General features: G+C 36.5%; 2 protein-coding genes across 2 annotated transcripts; both read left to right on the plus strand.

Moving 5' to 3' along the window:
• Positions 1 to 212: 212 nt before the first annotated feature.
• On the plus strand, positions 213 to 10,042 carry cd81b (CD81 molecule b). The gene is made up of 8 exons (XM_077194467.1): positions 213 to 397; positions 2,537 to 2,651; positions 7,043 to 7,140; positions 8,376 to 8,450; positions 8,542 to 8,655; positions 8,751 to 8,852; positions 9,154 to 9,237; positions 9,344 to 10,042. Exons 1-8 carry the CDS (start codon positions 332 to 334, stop codon positions 9,404 to 9,406), a joined length of 717 nt encoding a protein of 238 aa, XP_077050582.1. The 5' UTR covers positions 213 to 331; the 3' UTR covers positions 9,407 to 10,042.
• Positions 10,043 to 10,670: 628 nt separating this feature from the next.
• Positions 10,671 to 20,935, plus strand: LOC143700813 (tripartite motif-containing protein 14). The gene is made up of 7 exons (XM_077194468.1): positions 10,671 to 10,967; positions 11,968 to 12,854; positions 13,513 to 13,608; positions 14,345 to 14,593; positions 15,374 to 15,396; positions 15,791 to 15,939; positions 19,627 to 20,935. Exons 1-7 carry the CDS (start codon positions 10,739 to 10,741, stop codon positions 20,181 to 20,183), a joined length of 2,190 nt encoding a protein of 729 aa, XP_077050583.1. The 5' UTR covers positions 10,671 to 10,738; the 3' UTR covers positions 20,184 to 20,935.
• The last annotated feature ends 1,786 nt before the right edge of the window (positions 20,936 to 22,721 follow it).

Genomic DNA, 22,721 nt, shown 5'->3' on the forward strand with positions numbered 1-22,721 from the left:
TACCAACTGATGTGAATTTAGATTCCTCATGCATTGCCGTTTAATCAATTAAAACAAGGTTTATATACTTGGCACTGGACATATCTCTCTCTTTCTCTCTCTCTCTCTCTCTCTCTCTCTCTCTCTCTCTCTCTCTCTCTCTCTCTCTCTCTCTCTCTCTCTACGGCTCAGTGGGTTTATATAAACACATGAGCTCGAGGGTTGTCTAGTCTGAGATCCGGTCTGCCTGCACTTCCACTCAAATCATCTGTTGAACAGAGACTGACACTCATCTTCCTCATCTTCCTCCACACCAGCATCATTTCAGCGCCTGCTTCGACGACATCAAGCCATGGCTGTTACCGGCTGCTCTCAGTGCATCAAATATATGCTTTTCTTCTTGAACTTCATTTTCTGGGTAAGTTTGCTTGTTTACCAATATTATTTTTAGTGTTCCTTGTACTACTATTGAAAAAAGTCTAAAGTAATCCTATAGCTAACAAAAACACCTTCAAGTAAGACCTTTTTGCTAATGTTCAAATGATAAAGTTATGACAACGTTAATTCTGAATGTTCTCTGTCCAGTTTTTACTTTCAATCGTTAAGGAAACAATTGGGAACGTTACTTTGGAATGTTCTCTGAAGATTCTAAAACGAGTAGCTAAAATAAAAAATGTAACATTTAAAAAACAGTCAACTAAAACCTTACAGGAAAAAAGGTTGTAAACAATATATAGCTAAGTAATGTTTTTGTGCTAATGTTTTGAGAGCATGACTAAAGACCAGATAACTTTGAACAAACACTCTATTAGCCTACTGGAGGAACGTTTGTCCATAGAGAACCTTTACCATAAGGATCTAGCCAAAGTTCTGATCATTTGTCCTGTATATCTTTATCATGAAAAAGAAGAAAAGGTATTTTATGGTATTATACATTTATATCATATTGATATTTGTTATTACTAATATAATGTAGAATATTAATGTCACACTGTATAATACTATATATAAACAAACTTGTCATTTTGATTGTTCCTGAGTTAAATTAATCCAAAGGTCCTGATTTAAGTCAAGTCTTCAGAGCAGAAAAGCAAAAAGTTCTGACTCTAAACAATCGTCCCATCTGAAGTGATTAGTTGTGCCCCCCCCATTTTTTTCACCCTTCTTCTCACAGATTATTTCCACAGTGTTTTTTGTTGTTTTATGTATTGTCTGATTTCTGCAATACTTCACTGACTGGATTTGAGATTTAAATGAAAAGATGAAAAGTCAGTCATCATCCCCCTCATGTCGTTCCAAACCTGTATGGCTTCTTTGGAGCACAATATGATTTTGAAGAATATCCATGCTGCTGTTTTACAGAATCAAAACAATGCCCAAAAAGGAAAAGGAAAACAAAATAGAGTTTAAGTTTAAGGAAATTTAAAACACATACCTGTACATTTACTGGACTAAATAATAACTGCATCTCATGTCATAGATAATTTGGTGTTTGCATGCATAATATTTTGTTAAAGCATAGTTTCTTTTGCATCTCAGTCAGTTACATAGTGTAGTCAGAGTTTGTGTGAAAATGTGTGTCCCTCCAGAGAGCCTCCTGTAGAATGAGGGTTAGCTGTGGTTTTGCTATATTTTTACACTCTATAAGTATGTCCATGTGCTTTAGGGACATGAATACACCTTAAAAGAACTGAAGCAAATACGAAAGAGAATCACAGGCAAACAAGTTGTTTTAGTAAATTTTGTTGATAATAATGGTCTGCATTTCTTTGTGTGTGTGTGTATACTGTATTGTATATAATATATATATATACACACACACACACATATGCTGCGATAACTTTATAAAAGGTTGACATACAGTCTGCTGTGATTAAAACATCACATGATGTTCAAAGAATGATATCATAGAGTAAAACTAATTATGCGTTTTGAGAAATGTCAAATTGGCATTTAGCAGCAAGACAAACATTTTGGAATAACATTCATTACTGGAAATAAATGATGCGTACTGCATTCTGAGTTGTTCAAAAACTAAAACTAAAAATCACGTAATTTTCTGACTCATCTTAATAAAAGTCTACTTCCCAATGCTGCACATTTAAATGAATGTTTTCATCCAAGACCTTCAGCTTTCATGAGAATGATGTTGTGCGATATCACATCCACAGCACCAATCCCATACTCTCTCGAGATGCATATTGTTTCCTGTCATTGTACTTTACATGCTGCCAACACAAAAATATATCTGCCTGACTTCCACAATTCTCTGAGTGAAGCTGCTGCTTCCTGAATTACAAAAAAATAAACAAACAGAGGGTATCACAGCGGACCGAAGAGGACACCCACCCTTTTTTTTTTTGTGCTTGAATAACACTAAACCTGTCAGATGTTTCTTCCCCAAATGCAGGAAGAAATGACCCCTGGAATGACCTCCGGAAAAAGAATTGAAAAAAACATTTCTGGGCGATGACGACCTGTAGAATTTCAGTATTTAAATAGTGAATCTTTGCTGAAAAGCGCTCTGTTTTTCTCTTTGGTCTTCTCTTATTTTCAGCTGGCTGGTGGTGTGATTCTGGGTGTAGCTCTGTGGCTTCGCCATGACAGTCAGACCAGTAACCTCCTAATGCTCCAGTTTGAGGGTACTCAAGCACCAGGAACCTTTTATATCAGTAAGTGACTTCCGCTCACACACTACAGCTGGCTTGGCCATTGATGACAAAGTTCTAATTATAAAGTTCAATTATAAATACAATAGTCAGCTCAGCTGCATGTAATAGTGGAACCAACAGCTGTTTTATTCCTTAAGTAGGTTCAGATTTTAAATGTAAACTACTAGTTTTGTTCCAATTATCCAACCTTGTTATTTAAACTAGCCACCCAAACCCTGCCATCATGACCATCTGATAAGATTTAGATAAGGAACATTTATTTGGACTGTGTCAGTGTAATTCATTCTAATTTTGGGTATAAATTTGGGTTAGTTTTATAATTATATATAATCCTGTACAATGTTGTTAAAAGTAAAGAGCAGAATAATAATTTAAAATATTCTCCTCACAACAAAAATGCAGACAAAACAAAAAAGGACAAAACAGAGATGCAGAACAACTGAAGGACATGTACAGTATAAATAAACAATTCACAATCAAGTAAGCATAACAGTATTTGAACAGGAAATGCATTGAAACATTGAAAATGTATAAACTTCCTTTGTGTGAATGTCCTTTATGTGAGCCAAGGGATAATCTATGGCTAGTTGTGCATTAAATGATTTTAATGCACGACATGAAGGAAATATTTGACTAAAAGTTAAGGTTATTTTGAATTACGGTCAGTTACGGCATTCTGCCTGCTTTAAATCAGACACTGAGATCAAGCAGTGCTGGAAGATTACATTTATTTGAATTAATTATTGAGAGAGAAAGATAGAGAGTGATGAGAGATGCGTGTGTGAATTACCTGCATCTGTTCAGCGTCTCTCTCTATTAACAATAAAGCTTTGAGTTGAATTGCTGAGAAATATAATGTAGCGATTCAGTAGCTTAGCTACTTTATTAATAAAAGTCACAGGCCAGCGTTTGGTATCAAGTTTCTCTGCTGCTAAATGTTTCTGTGTGTCGAGTTACGTGTGTGTGTGTGTGTGTTTCAATGAAAACAGCGTATTAATATAGAACGGTGACTGGATTTTAATGCACACCTTCCAGCCAATCAGAATTGAGTATTCAGACCATGGTATAATAATAGTTTGTTAAAGTTGGCATGAAATGGAAGTTGCAAGTTTTTTTCCCTATTGTGTCCTTATTTCTTCTCTAATCTAGATTATGAGGGTACATGAATTTTTAAATAATGATGTTTTGCATAGTTAAATCATTTATAATAAATCCTGCGATATTCCATAAACAAATAAGAACAGTCGAATTTGATTTCATTAGCCCCTTTCACACAGCGCGCTGATCCCGGGAAATTGCCGGGAAATTGCCAGAACACCTTCTGTGTGAACGCAAACACGACCCGGGATTGATGCCGGGATTGATCCCGGGTTGGGGACCTAGTAACATTGCCGGGATCAGTCCCGGAACGCGCGCTGTGTGAACAAAAGCCGTAATCAATGCCGTGTCGTAATGATGACGCTGAAGTGAAGTGAAAGCAGGCTAGTGAAACGGTACGTAATGCATTAGTTTATGATCGAATCAGAGAAAAAAAAGAATTGAATGAACCAAAATCAAACGAACCCGGGTCAAATCCCGGGTTGCTTTATCCGTGTATTTTCCGGAATCTCTGTGTGAAAGGGGATATAGTGACTTTGCATGATCAGGGAGCCTTTGCACTATGAACTCTGAGAAACAATTACTCCTGAAATAGAGGTTCATCTCCTCAAAAGATGGAAGGAAGAGGGAAGCCGGGTCTAAGCTGGACTTTGACTGGGTCACTAAATCACTTCGTGTGTACGTGTGTGTTTAAACAACTAATATGATGGCATCAGCGCATTATCACTGCATAAGAGCTTTGATCCTGTTTGTCATGTAGTCAGATGGAGTCATGTTGTCATTCCTGTCTTTTCTTTAATAACACTTTATTTGACTGTTTTTACATGAAGTCAGTGATTCTGCAGACACACCCACAGCGTGTTTTAAAAGAACCAGGGAAAGACTAAAAGTGACCGCAGGGTGTGTTCATACTCCACCCGTATGTGCACACATACACACACACACTCACCTTTACACACTTAACCACAGCAGATGTACACAGAGTTCAGTGGCACAAGGTCAGCTTGTTGTGGGCACTAGCATAGAGTTAGCGGCCATTCATTTTTTTTAGAAACCATCGGGTTGTCTCTCTCTCCACTCAGTATAAGTACATGTAGGAGCAAGAGCTCCGCCTGTTCCTTTTTATAGCAGCAACAACCTTTTCTGATTAAAGAAGTTTAAACGGTTGTTGGTCTGGCCCACCCAGAGAAAGAAGAGAGAGATGAAGAGTTCTTCTCCCACTGCTCCTGAACATCCGTGTAATTGAAAAAGCCCTGCTCATGTGCCCGTTACACCACAAATTAGAATGAGCAGTGCTTGGGTTCGCTCAAGTGCTGGTTAAACAACCCTAAAAATATGTTCAAGCCCGGCCGCCCCGGGAAATCATTACAGCTTAGAGAGAAATCTGGCTGGAGAAAACTCTAAAATCCCTAAATATAAGTTTTAAACAGAGAGTGGAGCTTGAGCTGCAGCGAGGGCAGAGTGTTTTGAGTAATGAAATAAATCTAAAAGAGGATACATCATCATATAGACTACTTGTTTCATATAAAAGAGGATGTATGATACAAGTATATACATTATATAGGCCTACACAATCTTTTTAAGACTAAAACGTAACGTATCTAACGTAAAACTTTTATTTATCTTGAAACACAAATGAAGATCTTTTTGATGAAATCCGAGAACTTTCTGTTCCTCCATTGACAGATACGCAACTACCACTTTGATGCTTCATAAAGTTCATAAAGAGATCGTAAAACTAATCCATATGAATTGAGTGGATTTTTAGTCCAAATTTTCTGAAGAGACTCAGATTTTTTAAATCTTTATATGATGAACAGATTTAATTTAGGCTTTTTATTTACATATAAATATTCATCAACTCACAACTCAGTTGTGTTAAACGGAAGATAAAGCATGTTCGCTTGACATGCGAGAACCAATGAGGTTCATTCTGGTGTTACGCAGCACGTTTGAGCTTCTGCAAGAACCAATGAGGTTCATTCTGGTGTTACGCAGCACGTTTGAGCTTCTGCAAGAACCAATGAGATTAATTATCGCGTGTCAAGCAGGTTGAGCTTCTGTTTATGTTCACTGATCAATGTTTATATGTGGATAAAAGACTAAATTCAATCTGTTCATCATATAAAGCGATCAAATCTCTTCAAAAACTAAAACACTCAATTCATATAGATTCGTTTTATGATCTCTTTATGAGCTTTTTGAAGCATCAAAGTTTCAGTTAGCTGTCGATGGAGTGAGAGAAAGATCTCAGATTTCATCAAAAAGATCTTCATTTGTCTTCCAAAGGTTTGGAATGAAATAAGGGTGAGTAATTAATGACAAAGTGTTCATTTTTGGATGTCCTATATAAATTTAAACAATAATACATTTTCATTCAATTGCAATTAACTAAGTTAATCCCTAAAAACATCAAATTCAGTTTGCACTTAAGCATATTCTTTTAAAGTATGTTAGTATATACATATATATTAGGACTGTGGAGTAAGTGTAATTTTTCAAAAGAGAAGCTAGAAACGTGTTTCTTTTCTTCTTTCTAACATACTGGAATATTAAACAGTGCGAGCGTTGACAGTTTAATTCTTTGATTTAGGGGTTTAGAACAAACTCCCTAAACTTTAGTATGAGCAGTAATAATAATGATACATTTACAGAGATGTTTTCCATGTGTTTAGAGACAGTCGTGCTTTTCAGATGCTGCACAGAAAGCAGATCTGTCTCTGTTATGTGGACGTTTCCTGTTTAGACTAGATTTTCCTATGCCTGTTTATAGTTTGTATGGTAACATGCTCTTTTACCTACAAGTCTGAGCCTGAGATTTTCTCGCTCTCTCTGTTTTTGCAGTGTTTAAAGCTACTGTTATGGTACTGTCAGTCCGACGGGAAAATACTCAGTAGCTTTTTTTAGTTTTTCCCTTTAAATTCCACAGAGCAAAGTGAGACAAAAAAGAGGAATAGACTGAGCTCAATGTTGAGTTACAGTTAGTCAGTGCATTATTTTATTTATCCTACATTTTTTTTTTATCTATCATTAGGATGAAGACTATATACTCCACATACAGAAGTTTTAAACGCAATCACAAATATACTAATAGGGTTCAAATTTGAGGTAATGTTCAACACAGCTGCACACATGCCATCTAGTGGCAAAATATTGCATTAGCCGGTTGCAAAATCACAATACCTGTTCATAAATATGAAACAAAAAACTGTGTGAACATGTGCAATTAATGTGAATCTCTAACTGTTTGATGTCAGGATCATATACATACATGATCTGTGTTGCTCTTTCAGGTGTGTATGTTCTGATAGCGATTGGGGCTGTAATGATGTTTGTGGGGTTCCTCGGCTGCTATGGAGCTATTCAGGAATCTCAATGTCTCTTAGGAACGGTGGGTTTCCCTCAACTCATACTGTTCATTCTGCATGCCTTTATGTGCCATTGATCTTCAAAAGACCTTTACAAGAGCTACGGTTTAATTAGTCAAAACCATTACAGTTTGCATTAATTGTTCCCCAATTTCACCAGACTCTTGTACACTTTACTTTAGAATATACTTAAATACAAACTGAATATAATGTTTTTGGACACTTACCTGCATTGCAGTTAAATAAAAATGTAGCAAACACTTTACAATAAGGTTTCATTTGTTATCATTATAGTTAACTACATGAACTAACGATGAACAATACTTCTACAGCATTTATTAATCTCAGTTAATGTTAATATCCACATTTAGCCTATTACTATTTTATCAAAAGTTGTATCTGCAAACACCATGGTTAACACTATATGCACTGTGAACTAACATAAACATGAATATTTTTATTTCCGAACATTAACAAAGCTAATAAATGTAAGAATATGTTGTTCATTGTTAACAAATGAGACCTTATTGTAAAGTGTTACCAAAATGTGTTATAGTTTACATTAATATTAAATGCAATTAGCAGAATTTTAGAGGTCTGTGAAACCGGGGTTATACTGTATGTATAATTCATAATTATTCATAATTACTTCTTGTCTTTGAAATATGATTAAAGTGTAGTGCTGAAAGTACTGACAACCAAACTAAAATATATGTAATTCCTATTGTTACTTGTACATTACATAATTAAATTAATTTGTAATGATAATGTTGCAATTTAGTACATTTATTTAAAAGTATATTAACTTAATATCAAATAACACTGGAGTTAAAAATAAAATCAAGTCCTTTACATGTGCTTCATTATGGTACGTTAAAATAAGTGTAGCCTATTCTTTAAAGTACAACTAATATGATACTATATTAAAACATAATAATTCAAATTGTACCTAAAATGCAAACGTAAAACTATTCATTTTACATTATGATGAAGTGCACTATTTAAAAGTAATGAAAGTGTAAACTTAAACTTAAATGGCCATTTGCAAGTTCAGTTTTTAAAAAACATATTTTTTAGATTTAAATTACACTACAAGTACACATTCAATACAATTAAGCATGCTTCTTTTTTTTACAACAACAGTTGTGCTGTTTAGTCATAATGTTTTAATGATTTTTTTAGGAAAAACTACACAGTCATACTTTCCTATTCCAGTACTTCTTTCTTCATCACACATTTTTGTCTTTTTCTCCCTCAGTTCTTCACATGTTTAGTGATCCTCTTCGCTTGTGAGGTGGCAGCAGGAATATGGGGCTTTATTAACAGGGACACAGTATGTCTACACACACATATACACTCAAACAGTCTGTCTGTATGTTAAGACCTTCATTTTGAGTGTCACTCTCCTCTTTCTGTCCGTCCAGATCTCCACTGAGCTCATTAACTTCTATGATACTGCATACATTAAAGCTGTGAATCCTATGGACACCACATCCAGACAGGCAGCTGCCAAAGTCCTGGAGGTCTTCCATGACACAGTGAGTTTCCAAAATCAGTTCTCTCATCAAAACTCCTCTGCTTTTGCCAGTTAATAATCCCTATCCCATCTTTTTCACACTCTCTCAACATCTAGCTTGAATGCTGTGGTAAAGGGGATGATAATGAAGTTTTCACAGCTGTCCAGCCCTCTCTGTGTCCCAAGAAGACCAACGCAGTCGACCTGCTCATCTCTCAGGTATCTGTTGTATGTTGTATTTCAACAAAAAAGTGACATTTGTATTTAACAAATATTTCTATGGTAAAACAACATCTAAACATTTGACCAGTATGGCTCACACAATGACAAAAACACTTTATTTTGGTGGCATTGACCGATTTACTACACATTAACTAGGTTTTGAAGCATGAATTAAATGTTTTGGGTGGGTTACTACATTTTACAGACATGCAACAGAGTTCTGATGTTCCAACAAACTGTTGTGACAATTGCACGTACAATGTAGAGAATGCTAAGACTATTTTGATTGAAAATTCAGAGTTGCCACACGAAGCTAAGGGACCTGTTCTCTGAGAAACTCCATGTCATTGGATTGGCCGCCCTAGTGATCGCTGTCATTATGGTGAGAATGTACACACATGCACAATTACAGACTTGTACTAAGAATAACTCACCGCCCATCCCAAAATGTCCCTGTGTGTATAATTTCCTCTCTGCTTCGGGTCCAGGTTTTTGAGATGATCTTCACCATGGTCCTCTGCTGTGCAATCCGCAATGCTCCTGCATACTGAGTTGCTGGATGAAGACCAGGCTGATCAACAATGTTTGAATTTTCCTAGTGATGGGCATGAGGCCATTTCACTTTTGCATTCCCTCTCTTTTCAAGTTCAGATGTCCAAACTCTGAACATTGATCCCTGTGTTTGTAGAGAGGACTTTTTAAGTGAATGCACACCGAATGCTATAATAAATAAACCAATAACTGATATCAGGGAAGAGGAATAATGTGATTGACAGTAATATGGATAACATTGCTATTATGTATTGTTTTACTTTTATTTAATCAGTTTATTAGATTTTTTCTTACATTGCTCTTATGGCCTATTTTAAACTTTTAATAGTAAAAGTGCTTCAATGCAGTGACATTTTAGTTTGTGTATGTGTGCTTGTTTGTAAAGTAAATCAATGTGATGTTTATAGAGAGATAACCTATGAATCCGTTATGCAACAAGTAATTTTGTATTTTGCATATCACTGTGCAACAATGCATTGGATTTCATTAGTGGCCCTTATGATGATAATCTAATGATTTAAACCAAAATCAAATAATTCATTACTCAATGAGTCCATACTTTTTTTTTATTTTGGGGACATTCAGTTTATTTCTAATAAATCTAAAATAAAATAAAATAAAAAAATCTGACAAATTAATGCATCATGAATGTTGTGTTAGTAATGTATTGAATAAGGGCCGGGGCCCCTTTAGGTTGGGGAGGCGGGTGTGTCTGTCCCTCGATCCATTCGCGTTCACCGTGCGGCCCAGTGTGCCTGGACCAAAATCTTACTTTATTTTAAGCATATTTGCACAAATGTTTAAGGCCAACACATTATTGTAATTGTATTCCAATGTGAAGACTGTAGAAATAGAATGTACAGACAGATAGATAGATAGATTATGATGTCGTCATGCAAAGAAAACTGCACTGTCGCTTTAAGAACAATGTTTAAAAGATTCAAAAGATAGATAGATAGATAGATAGATAGATAGATAGATAGATAGATAGATAGATAGATAGATAGATAGATAGATAGATAGATAGATTGATTGATAGATGAGAATGATGGCGTTGTGCAAAGGAAACTGCACTGTCGCTTTGAGAACAATGTTTGCAAGATTCAAAAGAGATAGATAGATAGATAGATAGATAGATAGATAGATAGATAGATAGATAGATAGATAGATAGATAGATAGATAGATAGATAGATAGATAGAGAAAAGAAAACATTGTGCACTGTCGCTTTAAGAGCAGCGTGCGCGATTCAAAAAGTGAGGCTCCGCCCACTCAGTCTTAGGTCAGTTTCGTTTCTTCGATCGAGAGACGTTCTGCTGTAACAAACCTTTAATGATGGGAGCATCTAATGACAAACCTCTGAAATGTCCTCTGTGTCATGAGGAGTGTCGGGATCAGGTGACGCTGGGATGCGGACACAGCTTCTGTCGGGTTTGTATCAGAGAGTTATGGAGTGGATCTGACACTGGACCGTATTACTGCCCCGAGTGTAGATACGAGTACCAGCAGCTGCCGGACTACACGGACGGAGCCTCGACATCTACAGCCACACCAAACACACGTACGTTCATTAACACACACCTAAACAAACCTTGAGTTGTTGACCTTGATCACTTCTAGCCTATGTTATATTTGTTGTGCACATGTGAAAATTGACCATGACGCAGGCCACAATTACTGCTGTGTGTTTACTGTGTTGTTGTTGATTAACGTTAGTTGTCTCATATCAAGTTTCAAGCATAATGCTTTAATAGTGAATAGGAGGACGCATTATAGATTCTTCTTATAGAGTTATAGAAAATTGAGACTTTTCACAGTTTCACTAGTTTGTTTAATTTTTCTACTAACAATGTTCAACAGTTTGTAACCACACTATACATCACGGGAGAATTATGATATTTTTTGTCATTTTCGGTCATTTCCAAAACAAAATCAATTAGGCAATATAAAATGTATTATATTTGAATGCATTCTAGGACAGAAATGATATATTTATATATATTTTAGGATAGAAAACTCAAAGCTAGATTTTTTTTTAAATATTACACACTATTGAATAATATTTCTTTTACACTTTGTGTATAATTTGACAATTGCAAAGTGATTTGAAATGATGTACAATAAAAATAATTTCATTATTGACGGTTACCTTGCATGTCAAATAATTCAATTTTAGGCACTTCACTGAACTGATATATTCAGTCTCATTGGTAAACAAGTTAAAAAAACAACGACCACAACTGAGAGTTATAATTAAAACAATATTCTATATTGTGTCAAAAATGATTTTTATAATTTAGTTTCATAGATTAAGAAGACCAAAAGTATGAGTCTATGACAATAAAACGTGAAAGCCAATTGAAAAATAATAATAATAATAATAAAGTATGGTAAAAAAAAAAAAAGCTTCCAAGACTGTTTTAATGTGACTTTCATATATCAAAAATAAAAAATTGAAATCTGTTGGCTTTAATAAAATCAATCTCTAAACAAAAATAAAAAAGCAGATGCTGGAGAAAATCACTTACAGTACAATAATGCGGTTCCATGTTGTCCTCTAGATTGGGCCTTCAGAAAGAAGCACCATGGCTGGCACTCGAAGAAATGGCCTGGGAAGAGGAAGTTCAGTTCGGCGTTCCATGGTGGCGGATGGAGACTTGGCACAGCGCCATTTAATGACATCGTCAGTGACCCTGATGTAATCGACATCAATGACTCCGAAGAAGAAACCTCAATACCACGAAAAAGAAAGGCCACAGCAGATGAACGCCCACCTGAAAGCCAGACTCCATCAGTGGTTTGTGGGATGACCTCTACAAGTCACACATCAACACAACACACACCTCCAGAAACAGTGGAGATCACATATCCTCATGTAGAATCATCTCCTGAATGGAACATAAGTTCAGACCAGCATACAGTGGCTTCACACGGGGACACAGGCTCACCCAGGAGAAGCAGCACATCTCAGGGAGAGAAAGAAGTCTCAAAAGAGCCAACAGCAACCTCTTCCAAAGCCAGTGACTTCCCAGCAGTCAACACCACCTCTCATTCGCTTGGGAGGCGGGAAAAGGACAGTGCTTCTAACAGTGAAGAGGTCCTCAGGATCTCCTCTGCATCTTCAGACAGACTTTCCAGGAGCAGCTCTGTGCCGTGCCATTACTGTCCCAGTTCAGACCAGAAGGTGGCGGTAAAGACCTGCCTGGTTTGCGGGGCCTCCATGTGCTCCGAGCACCTGCGCGCGCACCTGGAAAAGCCTGTGTTCAAGAACCACCCGCTTGTGGACGCTGTGGAGGATGTGTCTCTCTGGAGATGCCAAGAGCACCAGGAGATGAACCGGATCTACTGTCGATCATGTGCAGTGTGTGTTTGTACTGTGTGTTCCCTGGTCGGGTCACACAAGGGCCACGAGTGCATCAGCATCCGCGAGGCAGAGCAGGAGCTCAGAGTGAGGCATTCTTTGGCACTTTTTTTCTCCTTTCGAATGGTTTTAATTGGTGATTTAATATGTGGCTCGACATTCATGTTACTATTGTGAATAGTTTAAGTTTTAAGCATATTATCTAAAGTAGTACACTATCGTTCAAAAGTTTTTTTAAAGGGATAGTAAACCCAAAAATGATAAGACTTTTGTTCATCTTCGGAACACAAATGAAGATGTTTTTGATGTAATCTGAGAACTTTCTGTTCCTCCATTGACAGCTACACAATTACCACTTTGACGCTTCAAAAAGTCCATAAAGAGATCGTTCAACTAATCCATATGAATTGAGCGGTTTAGTCCAAATGTTCTGAAGAAACTCGATCTCTTTATATGATGATCAGGTTAAATTTAGTCTTTTATTCGCATATAAACATTGATCAAGCGAACATAAACTGAAGCTCAAACGTGCTGCGTAACATGAGATGAAACCTCATTGGTTTCTCGCACGTCAAGCGAACATGATTGGTCTTCCGTTTACCACAACTGATGTGTGAGGTGACGAATGTTTATATGTGAATAAAAGCCTAAATTTGAAATAGAAATATTTTTTAACATGATAAATGTCACTTTTGATCAGTTTAATGCGTTCTTGCTCATTGGTTTATCTACATTAATTTCTCAGGGCTCACTGAAGGATGAGATGCAAAAAATACAAAAAATGGAAAAGTCCATTCAGGAAAAACTCTCTGAGCTCAGTGAGAAAAAGCGTGGTGTGCAGGTAAGTGTAAGTGTATCATGATGTTGATTGAGTTGTTGCAAGTTTTGTTGTTGTTGTTGTTGTTGTTGTTTAGTTATTCATTTTGTATTTTATAGTAATTTTTTAACTAGTTCATGTTTTTACGCTTTCTTTGATCCAGTGTTGTTATTAACAAAAAAATAACTAAAATAGTTTTTGCCAATTTTAATTAAACTGAAATAAAATGACATATCAATATTAGATGAAAAACTTAAACTTAAAACATGAAAATTAGAAATGTTGCCTGGACAGCTAACTGAAATTAGATAAGTTGAAGTACTAAAATTACTAATATTGAAAGAGAAATATTCATATAGAAATCTAAATGTAATTAGAAATCGCTGAATAGAAATCAGTAAGCACATAACAAAATGGCTAAAGATGAAAATAGAAAAATACAAGCTACAAGTATAAAAAATGATTCTAAAATAACACTGGTCATACACGTTGGGTCTGGTTGGTTGGGTCTGTAAAGCACTTTGGTCAACTCTTGTGTTGTTTTTAAACGGGCTATAGAAATAAAATGATTGATTGACATGAAATCAACCATGATCTCTGATATAAGTCAAGTCAATATTAGTATTAAAAGCAAAGTTTATTTATAGATTCCCTAACAGAAAAGATCAACATAAACAAAGGAATAGTTCAGCATACAATAGCATAAACTAAACTGTTAACTCTTTGTGCAGTAACTCTCGTGTTTCCCTGACTCTTGTAGACGGGGCTGGAGGACGTGCGGGCTGCAGTTCTGCAGCAGTATCAGGTGATGCGAGAGGCTCTGGAGCACGAGGAGGGACAGGCGTTACGCTGCGTAGCCCAGGAAGAGCACAGAGTGCTGGGAAGCATTGACAAGCAGCTGGACACCTTACAGGGCACCTTGACATCTAGCCAGACCATATTAAACACCTTGCAGGGAATGACCAATGCTGAGCGGGTGTCACAGTACCAGGACCAGGCCTTCATCATGGTATGACAAGCAGCAGTGATCATTAGCTAGCTATGTTTCCATCCTTCTATTTTCATGCTCATTTTGGGATAACATGTTAAAAAAATGCTGGAGAGAAATGCTAAGAGTTGCATAAATTCTAAAAATCCACATTAAAAAATATGCTCAATAATTATTTTAACAGTTATGAAGACATGCACATAAACTACTGTTCAATGGAAACACATTTACTGAATAAAGTCCTCGATGCACAACAAAAAACTCACGTTGGCTGTCTCAACGGAGGATGTGATTGGATAACTGGACTAACCAGCAGATAATTGTCATTGCATCATTGTTTTAGTTCTTCTGAAATACCTGTGCAAGTCTGTCATGAGAATGATTTGGTTTAATTCCCTCCCAGAAGCGTGTCACATGATAACATTCCCTCCGAACGCAAGATAACATGACAGTGTATATTGCGTTTGTCTGTGTTCTGAGGCGCAAGTAATCTGATGTAGGTTAAAAGAGACACAGTTTCTTCCCCAATTGCGGCAACTTCCATTTTTATTAGATATTTTGCGGCAATTTCTCAGGAAGTGGCGACTTTGTTCTCATGAACACATGGGATGAAAACGCTGTTTATTCGCAAATGTTTTATGCAATATTCCAGTGTTGTGCAGGTTAAAGTTAGAACTTTGGATGGAAACAGCTAATGAGAGATTTACAGAGAGATTTTTTTTTTTTTTTTATGAAACATATTTTGGTACTTTGATTTTAGTAAAGTTGTATATGTAACGCAACTCTTACGGTTTATTTCAGGAATACAGCAAAATAGCAGGACAGTAAGTAAAATGGTTCAATTATTTGGTGATTTGGATAAATATACTAATTTAAGGAATATTTTTCACCCAAAAATGAAAATTCTGTCATTATTCACTCACCCTCAAGTTGTTCCAAACCTAAATGAGTTTCTTTCTTCTGCTGCACAAAAAAGAAGATATTTTGAAGAATGTTTGTAACCAAACATTTGTGGGGCACCGTTGACTTCCATAGTATGGAAAAAAAACCACTATGGAAGTCAATGGTATAAATATCTTCTTTTGTGTTCAGCAGAACAAAGAAATGTATAAAGGTTTGGAAGTTGAGGGAGAGTAAATGATGACCGAATTTTCATGTTTGGGTGAACTATCCCTTTAAGTGTTTTTAATTATTTCTAACCACCCTGTCTTCATCCAGACTGACCGCACTGTCTGACCCTGTGCAAACCCTCCAGCCCCCTCAGGAGATAAACCAAGACCGACTGGACTGTCTTCATGACTGGACCGAGAGGAGACTGGAGACTGTAATCATAACACTGCCTCACCGAGACCCTTTCAGACTGCTGTGTGAGTCATTTACACTCCTAATTATACTGTAGGACACACACACATATATATATATATATATATATATATATATATATATATATATATAGCCCTATTCAGACAGTAATTGCTTCTCATGTGGACGTCTATAAACCGAGTCGTGCTGCTTAATACTGTATATTTTTGGAAGCCATGATACATTTTTTTCAGGATTCTTTGATGAATTGAAAATTCAAAAGAACAGCATTTATTTGCAATAGAAATCTGAACGGTCACTTGATCAAAATACATATTTCAAAAGTATACTTTATTTGAATTTTATTTTTTTTGACCCCAAACTCTTGAATGCTAGTGCAGGTACCACTTACACTTTTACTTCAAACACATTTTAAAATCTTTAAATAATGTAAATAAGTAAGGAGTTTTAATAAGTAATTTTATTAAATTTGGTATTATATTATATTATACTGTAATACTATAATGGCAGATAAACAAAGCATTTTAGATTTTTATATTAAAAGATTATATACTTTAGTTTAGGGTCCAATTATCTCTATTAACTAGTTGCTTATTAGCATAAATATTACTAGGATATTGGCTTTTTATTAGTACTTATAAACCACATATTAAAGAGCACCTATTATGCCCCTTTTTCACAAGATGTAAAATAAGTCTCTGATGTCCCCAGAGTGTGTATGTGAAGTTTTAGCTCAAAATACATAACTAATCATTTTTTACAGCATGTTTAAATTGTCACTTTTTGGGGCTCAGAAAAACGCACCGTTTTAGTGTGTTTAAATGCAAATGAGCTGCTGCTCCCGCACAGGGGGCGGAGCCTCACAAGCTCACACTCAGAGCCAGGACAATCTCATCTGATAATATCAAAACAGAAACTCTCAGTAGCGGTGTTCATTTCGACCCGGAGTCGGACAATAATGCCCACAGAGCCAGAGAATATAATTAATTTTTTTATTTAACCTTTATTTAACCAGGAAAAGTCCCATTAAGTTACAGTAACTCTTCTCCCAATGAGTCCTGGCCAAGAAGGGGGGAAAAAAATACATAAAAGGCATTACAAAGGTTATATACTACACCACAAATCTCTATACATACATCATACATATTAAAACACAAACAAGACATTATAGTTAACATAAGCAAATACAGACATACAACTTAAAAGGCACCTAGCTAAAAACAATTGACCCTTCGCTAAGCCCCGCCCTCCCTAGATACTGTTGCTACGCCTGACAAGCTTTCGCGTGTGTATGCACCGGTGTCAGACATTCCCATTGAGATAATTAGTAATTTTTGGCGAACATGTGAAATAGCTGAGAGAGCAAGACAAAAGGGACTGCAGTAGCCTATGCATTCGAGGGATATATCCACGACATAATATGCAACTGATTAGAGAATAATTTCATAAAAATTTAAGCTAAAGCCTATAGTCACAGCGCAAGCATCAGCCGCCTCATACACTGACCATTCAAATGGGAAACACGCAAATTGAGGAACAGCTATGTTCGTGCACAGCAGGGTAAGTGAAATGTGAAAATAATCTAATAATTATAAATCAAACAGCGTATCCATAAATCTTGTGGAATAACACTAACACCGGGAGAGCCGCGATCGGATTGGGTTAAAGTTACTCAGTCGGGTAGTAGGCCGTCGATTAACAAAATGCTGAAATATATTTTAAAGTATGTCAGTGAGCCTCCGTCTTGTCTTTAATTGTCTTATTTTACGTTAAAATATATGCATTTTGAACAAAGAACCGTCATTATTTCCAACTTCCAAGCCATAGGGTTAATCCGGTGGAGTGGACATTAGTTGTGAATGGGGTCTCAGACACTGCTGATCCACGCACATCATTTCTCCCCTCGGCTTTTAGATTTTAGATTTTTTTTTTTTTTTTTGAAAAAAATTCCACTCCCCCGTCCAAACTTTTAGGATACCAGGTATCAGATTTGCACAATCCATACGCACAACGCTTCATGTTTCCCTCGCTCGAAAATGCCAGACCTCCCGCGCCTAGTTACAGTTGCTAAGACACGATTGGCCAGTGGCGGTTTTTGGGCGTGGCTTAGCGAAGGGTCAATTACTCTGTTCAGTCAGAGTTGACTTTAAAAGGTTTTTAAAAGTATTAATAGGAAGAAGTGATTCTATATTTAAAGTGTTTTGGAGTTCATTACAAACTTTTGGTGCATATGATGAGAAAGCTTTTTTACCTTGTTCTGTTCTTGTTGATAGTATTTTTTTTGTGACAACCTTGTCCTATAAACACTACTATGTAATGAACCCTGTAATGAAACGCAAGGCTGAGTGATATAGTACATCTAGTTTTTTTTTATTAACAAAAATGAATTAGAGTGCATATAAATAAGGTCCAAAACTGATGAGAATGTGCTCTGTGCCAACCATATCCATGCTGAATATGGAAAGCACTTCTTTCATTTAAAATAAAAACCAAGCTTGGGTCTGAGTTTTTTTTAAAAGGTTCTCAATATGGATCCCAGAACACAATTTATCATCCAACCAAATACCTAGGTTTTTGTAAACTGTCAAATACACATAAAATAATGTAAAAATGGCGCTTTTGGTGAGTATTCATGTAAACAGTCAGTTATGTTTTAAGTGAATGTAAACGTGTGTGTAACAGGATAATGGATATAAAGTGACAGCAGCCTAATAAACCTGCTGCCAAATTATGAGATAATATTAAAAATATCTATACGGCAGTTTCCTCCATGGTATCGATGTCAAAATTGTGGCCAGTGATAATGCTGAGGGGCTGATAACTTTGGAAAACCACTAGCCACAGTGTCTGGGTAGGGTTGCACCAGCCGTTCGTAAATTCTTTCTTAAATTGGAAAGTGAAGTCCACACTAGACTAGAGGCTTAGTAACTACTAGCTAGTTTGTAACTAACTCTGTACTATATTAGTCGCATATTATGACGTTTAGCCTCGATGAACCAGTAGCATCTTTCAAATACGTGAGCAGAAGTTGTGTTGAATTGCCGTGAATTTCAGTTTATCCTTCATTCTAACAACTTTTACCTCACGTTACTAACGGTAAAAATAAGTTTCCATTAAATACGATACTTGATCATAACATAAGTGTTTTTATATGTAAATAACATTCAGAAACTGTATTTGAAATGAAATAAGCATCAATAAATAAATATTGATACAAAAAAAAAAATATTAGTACGTTTATGGATTTTGACTGATATTTGACATGCACAACATGGACCAATGCACACAGCTGCGCTGTTTAGGACGGGTTGGTGTTAAAGAGCCGCTAACAAATGTATCTTTTCAAATAATGTTCTCTCTCTTAAAATGTATGCGAGTATGTCAGCATTATCATATATGTCTAAAGAACTGAAGTCTGTCAGGTAAAAGAAGAGTTTATTGATGCAGTTTAGTCCGTCTGATGTTTTATTCCAACCGTTACTCCTGATCGGAGGCTGTCGTAAATATTTAGTTGGAACGTAGAGTTACGTTTAAACTAAGTTTAATGGTGCAACATAAAAATATTTACTAGTTCGTAAGTTGTAACTTAGTTCCCATTTACGTCAAAACTAGGCAAAGTTGTAACTTACGCACACCTGGTACTACCGACCCGGCCCCTGGTGTGCAAAAAAAGTTAGTGTCAAGACCCGGACACAAATATTACGTCTGACACCTGATGTTTCTGTGTGCAGATGGGATAAGCCCAAGTCTGGATCCTGATACTGCCCATCCAAAGCTGCTGCTGTCGGATGAAAACCGTACGGTGGAGTACAGCGAGACCCAGCAGGACTACAGCGAGCAGGAGACACGCTTCAGCATTTTCCCCCAGGTGCTGGGCACTCGTGCCATAGACGGGGGCTGCTGCTACTGGGAAGTGGAGGTCTCTCTGGATGAGGGCCGCTGGAAGCTGGGCGTCTGTGATGGACAGATTGGCAGAAAGGGGCAAAAGGACGTCTGCCGTATCGGCTTCTACCCCAATTCTTGGTGTTTAATTTATGAGAAGGGAAAGGTGGAAGCTCTGCACGATAAGGTGGCTTCACCTGTGTGTGCCGCTGAACTGTGGAAGGTCGGAGTGCTGCTGGATTTTAAAGAAGGTCGCTTGTCTTTTTATAGCGTGGCCAGGGAAGGAGCTCTTTCTTTGCTGTACAGTTTTGAGCATAAGTTCACTGAGCCCTTGTATCCGGCGCTGGCGGTTTCTAAAACTCAGCTCAGCATCTGTGATATATTTACCAAGACCACTGCAGACTAGACTGTTATGACACTTTATTATATTAAGAAACGCAGATCACGTACATTCCACAAAACATCATGACTGCTGAATCTAAGAGTGCAAGAGGTCTTGAAAACAATGGCCTATTTTTTTCTGAATGATCGATGATGATCCTCTGATATTTAATAGGGAAGATTTACATATCTGAGCCATTTCCATTCTAAATATATGCTTTATATATGCATTTATATATCATCTTCTGGAATGGTCTTTTTTCAAAACAATCTTGCAGAGCCTTTTAAATTTTTTCAACCACTTCTCGATCTTTTTTTAAAATGTTATTTTTATTAATTTGATCATTTTAGATAAATAATTTTGTATTTTTATATTAAGTAAATTATAAATGTCCATTGTATTTTCATGTATACTTAGATAAACTAGAAGGCCAGGAGAAATATTTCTCAGTAATCTAAAAGACTAGATAAAGTGAAAAATTTCAAACGTTACTTGATTTTATACTAGATACCAGCATATCTATATCATTCCATGTTGAATCACTTTTGCGAGTTGATGAATATTGTATTTTAACTCTAGGTGGCAGTATTGTTCAATATCTAATTTGAAATTTCTATGATGATTGTTTAAACTTTTCAGTAAACCTTATGGAATTCAATTAAGATGTTTCTTAAAAATTGACTGTTATTTTCAAGTTGATCTGCTTCACAGATGTTTAACCTGTGTTCATGAATTACCTGTGAGATATTTCTTGATAAAGCCTGTGTTGTCACAAATGCTTTTCTCGTTTCGTATGTTTTGTTAATAAGGATGTGCCCTTTTATTTTCATTTAAGCCACTGGTGGGAGATGTCCTTCAGGAGTCTTCTGTTCTAAACACTGCTTTCACAATTCATTTCAGGTCAATAAAAATTGCCCTGGCTGTTAATAAAGAAAAATAATGAGTGAAGAAAACATTACAGTGATGTGGTGATAAAGACCTTCTAGAAAATGTTAATACATGCCTGTATTGACAGATTCAAACCGACTAAATTATTCATTTGTTCATGATGTACATTTCATAATTAACCTTTAGTTCACTTGTAAAATAACATAATTAATTGGATTAACTTTAAGTACTCAGTAATCCAATATTATATCATTTAGTGTTTTTAAAAAGTTACATTTGAATTAAAAATCTCACAAAAGCAAGTAAATTTTTATCTTGCAAAAAGTTAATAAAATCTATTTTGGAATCAATACGATTTTTTTTTGCGTTGTGACTCAAATCCTCATTACCATAATATGTCTCTGCATTTTTATACTCAGTTATTGTAATTCTCGTATTATTCTCATTAGATTCCATTACTGTAAGTACAGCAAAAAAAGTGTAATTAACTAGATGCTTATACACCACTTAAAATTAATATATATGTACATATATATATATACAATATTTCTATATACTATACTATAATATATATAAAATATATACACACACACAGACCTCAATTCTTTGCGGCAGATTCATCAAGGTGCTGGAAACATTCCTCAGAGATTTTGGTCCACATTGACATGATTGCATCACACAGTTGCTGCATATTTGTCGGCTGCCGTCCATGATGCAAATCTTTAGTTCCAACACATCCCAAAGATGCTGTACTGGACTGAGATCTGGAGACTGTGGGGGCCATTTGAGTTTAGTGAACTCACTGTCATGTTCAAGAAAACAGTTTCAGATGATTTGAGCTTTGTGACATGATGCTTTATCCTGCCAGAAGTAGCCATCAGAAGATGATCCACTGTGGTCATAAAGGGATGGACATGGCCAGCAGCAATACTCAGGTCCGCTCTAGTGTTTAAATGAAGCTCAGATTAGTATTAAGGGGCCCAAATTGTACCAAGAAAACCCCCATTACACCATTACATCAGCAAGAGCCTGAAACGCGGATACAAGACAGGGTGGATCCATGATTTTATGCCAGATTAGCCTCAGTTTGCTCTTCTCCACTGACACGAGTATCACTGGTGTGTCTTCTGCTGCTGTAGCTTTTCTGCTTCCAGGTTTGATGTGTTTCTGCGTTCAGAGATGCTCTTCTGCAGACTCCGGTTGTAACACGTGCTTACTTGAGTTACTGTTGCCTTTCTATCAGCTGAACCAGTCTGGCCATTCTCCTCTGACCTCTGGCATCAACAAGACATTTTCTCCCACAGAACTGATGCTCACTGCATATGTTCTCTTTTCTGTAAACCTGAGACATGGTTGTGCGTGAAAATCCAAGTAAATCGACTGTTTCTGGAATACTCAGACAAGCCCGTCTGGCACCAACAACCATGCCATGTTCAAAGTCACATAAGTGTATATATTTTTTTTTGTGTTTTTTTGTTTTGTTTTGTGAGCTTCACCTTTTTACTTCTAAATAATTTCCTTTGAAGTTCCCCCTCCTCTTTTTGGGTAAAACATCTCTACAGGCGAACTAGGTGCACTGCCATGGCAACAAACCTGTGCCCCAAGCCTGGCTCTATCTCAACGGTGCAGACATTGGGTCAGGGGTGGTTGTGCTCCCGGCTGCCTGTGGAAACA

This window comes from Siphateles boraxobius, unplaced genomic scaffold (assembly GCF_051911475.1).
Source record: "Siphateles boraxobius isolate OS27281-9 unplaced genomic scaffold, OSU_SipBor_1 32, whole genome shotgun sequence".
Lineage (NCBI taxonomy): Eukaryota > Metazoa > Chordata > Actinopteri > Cypriniformes > Leuciscidae > Siphateles > Siphateles boraxobius.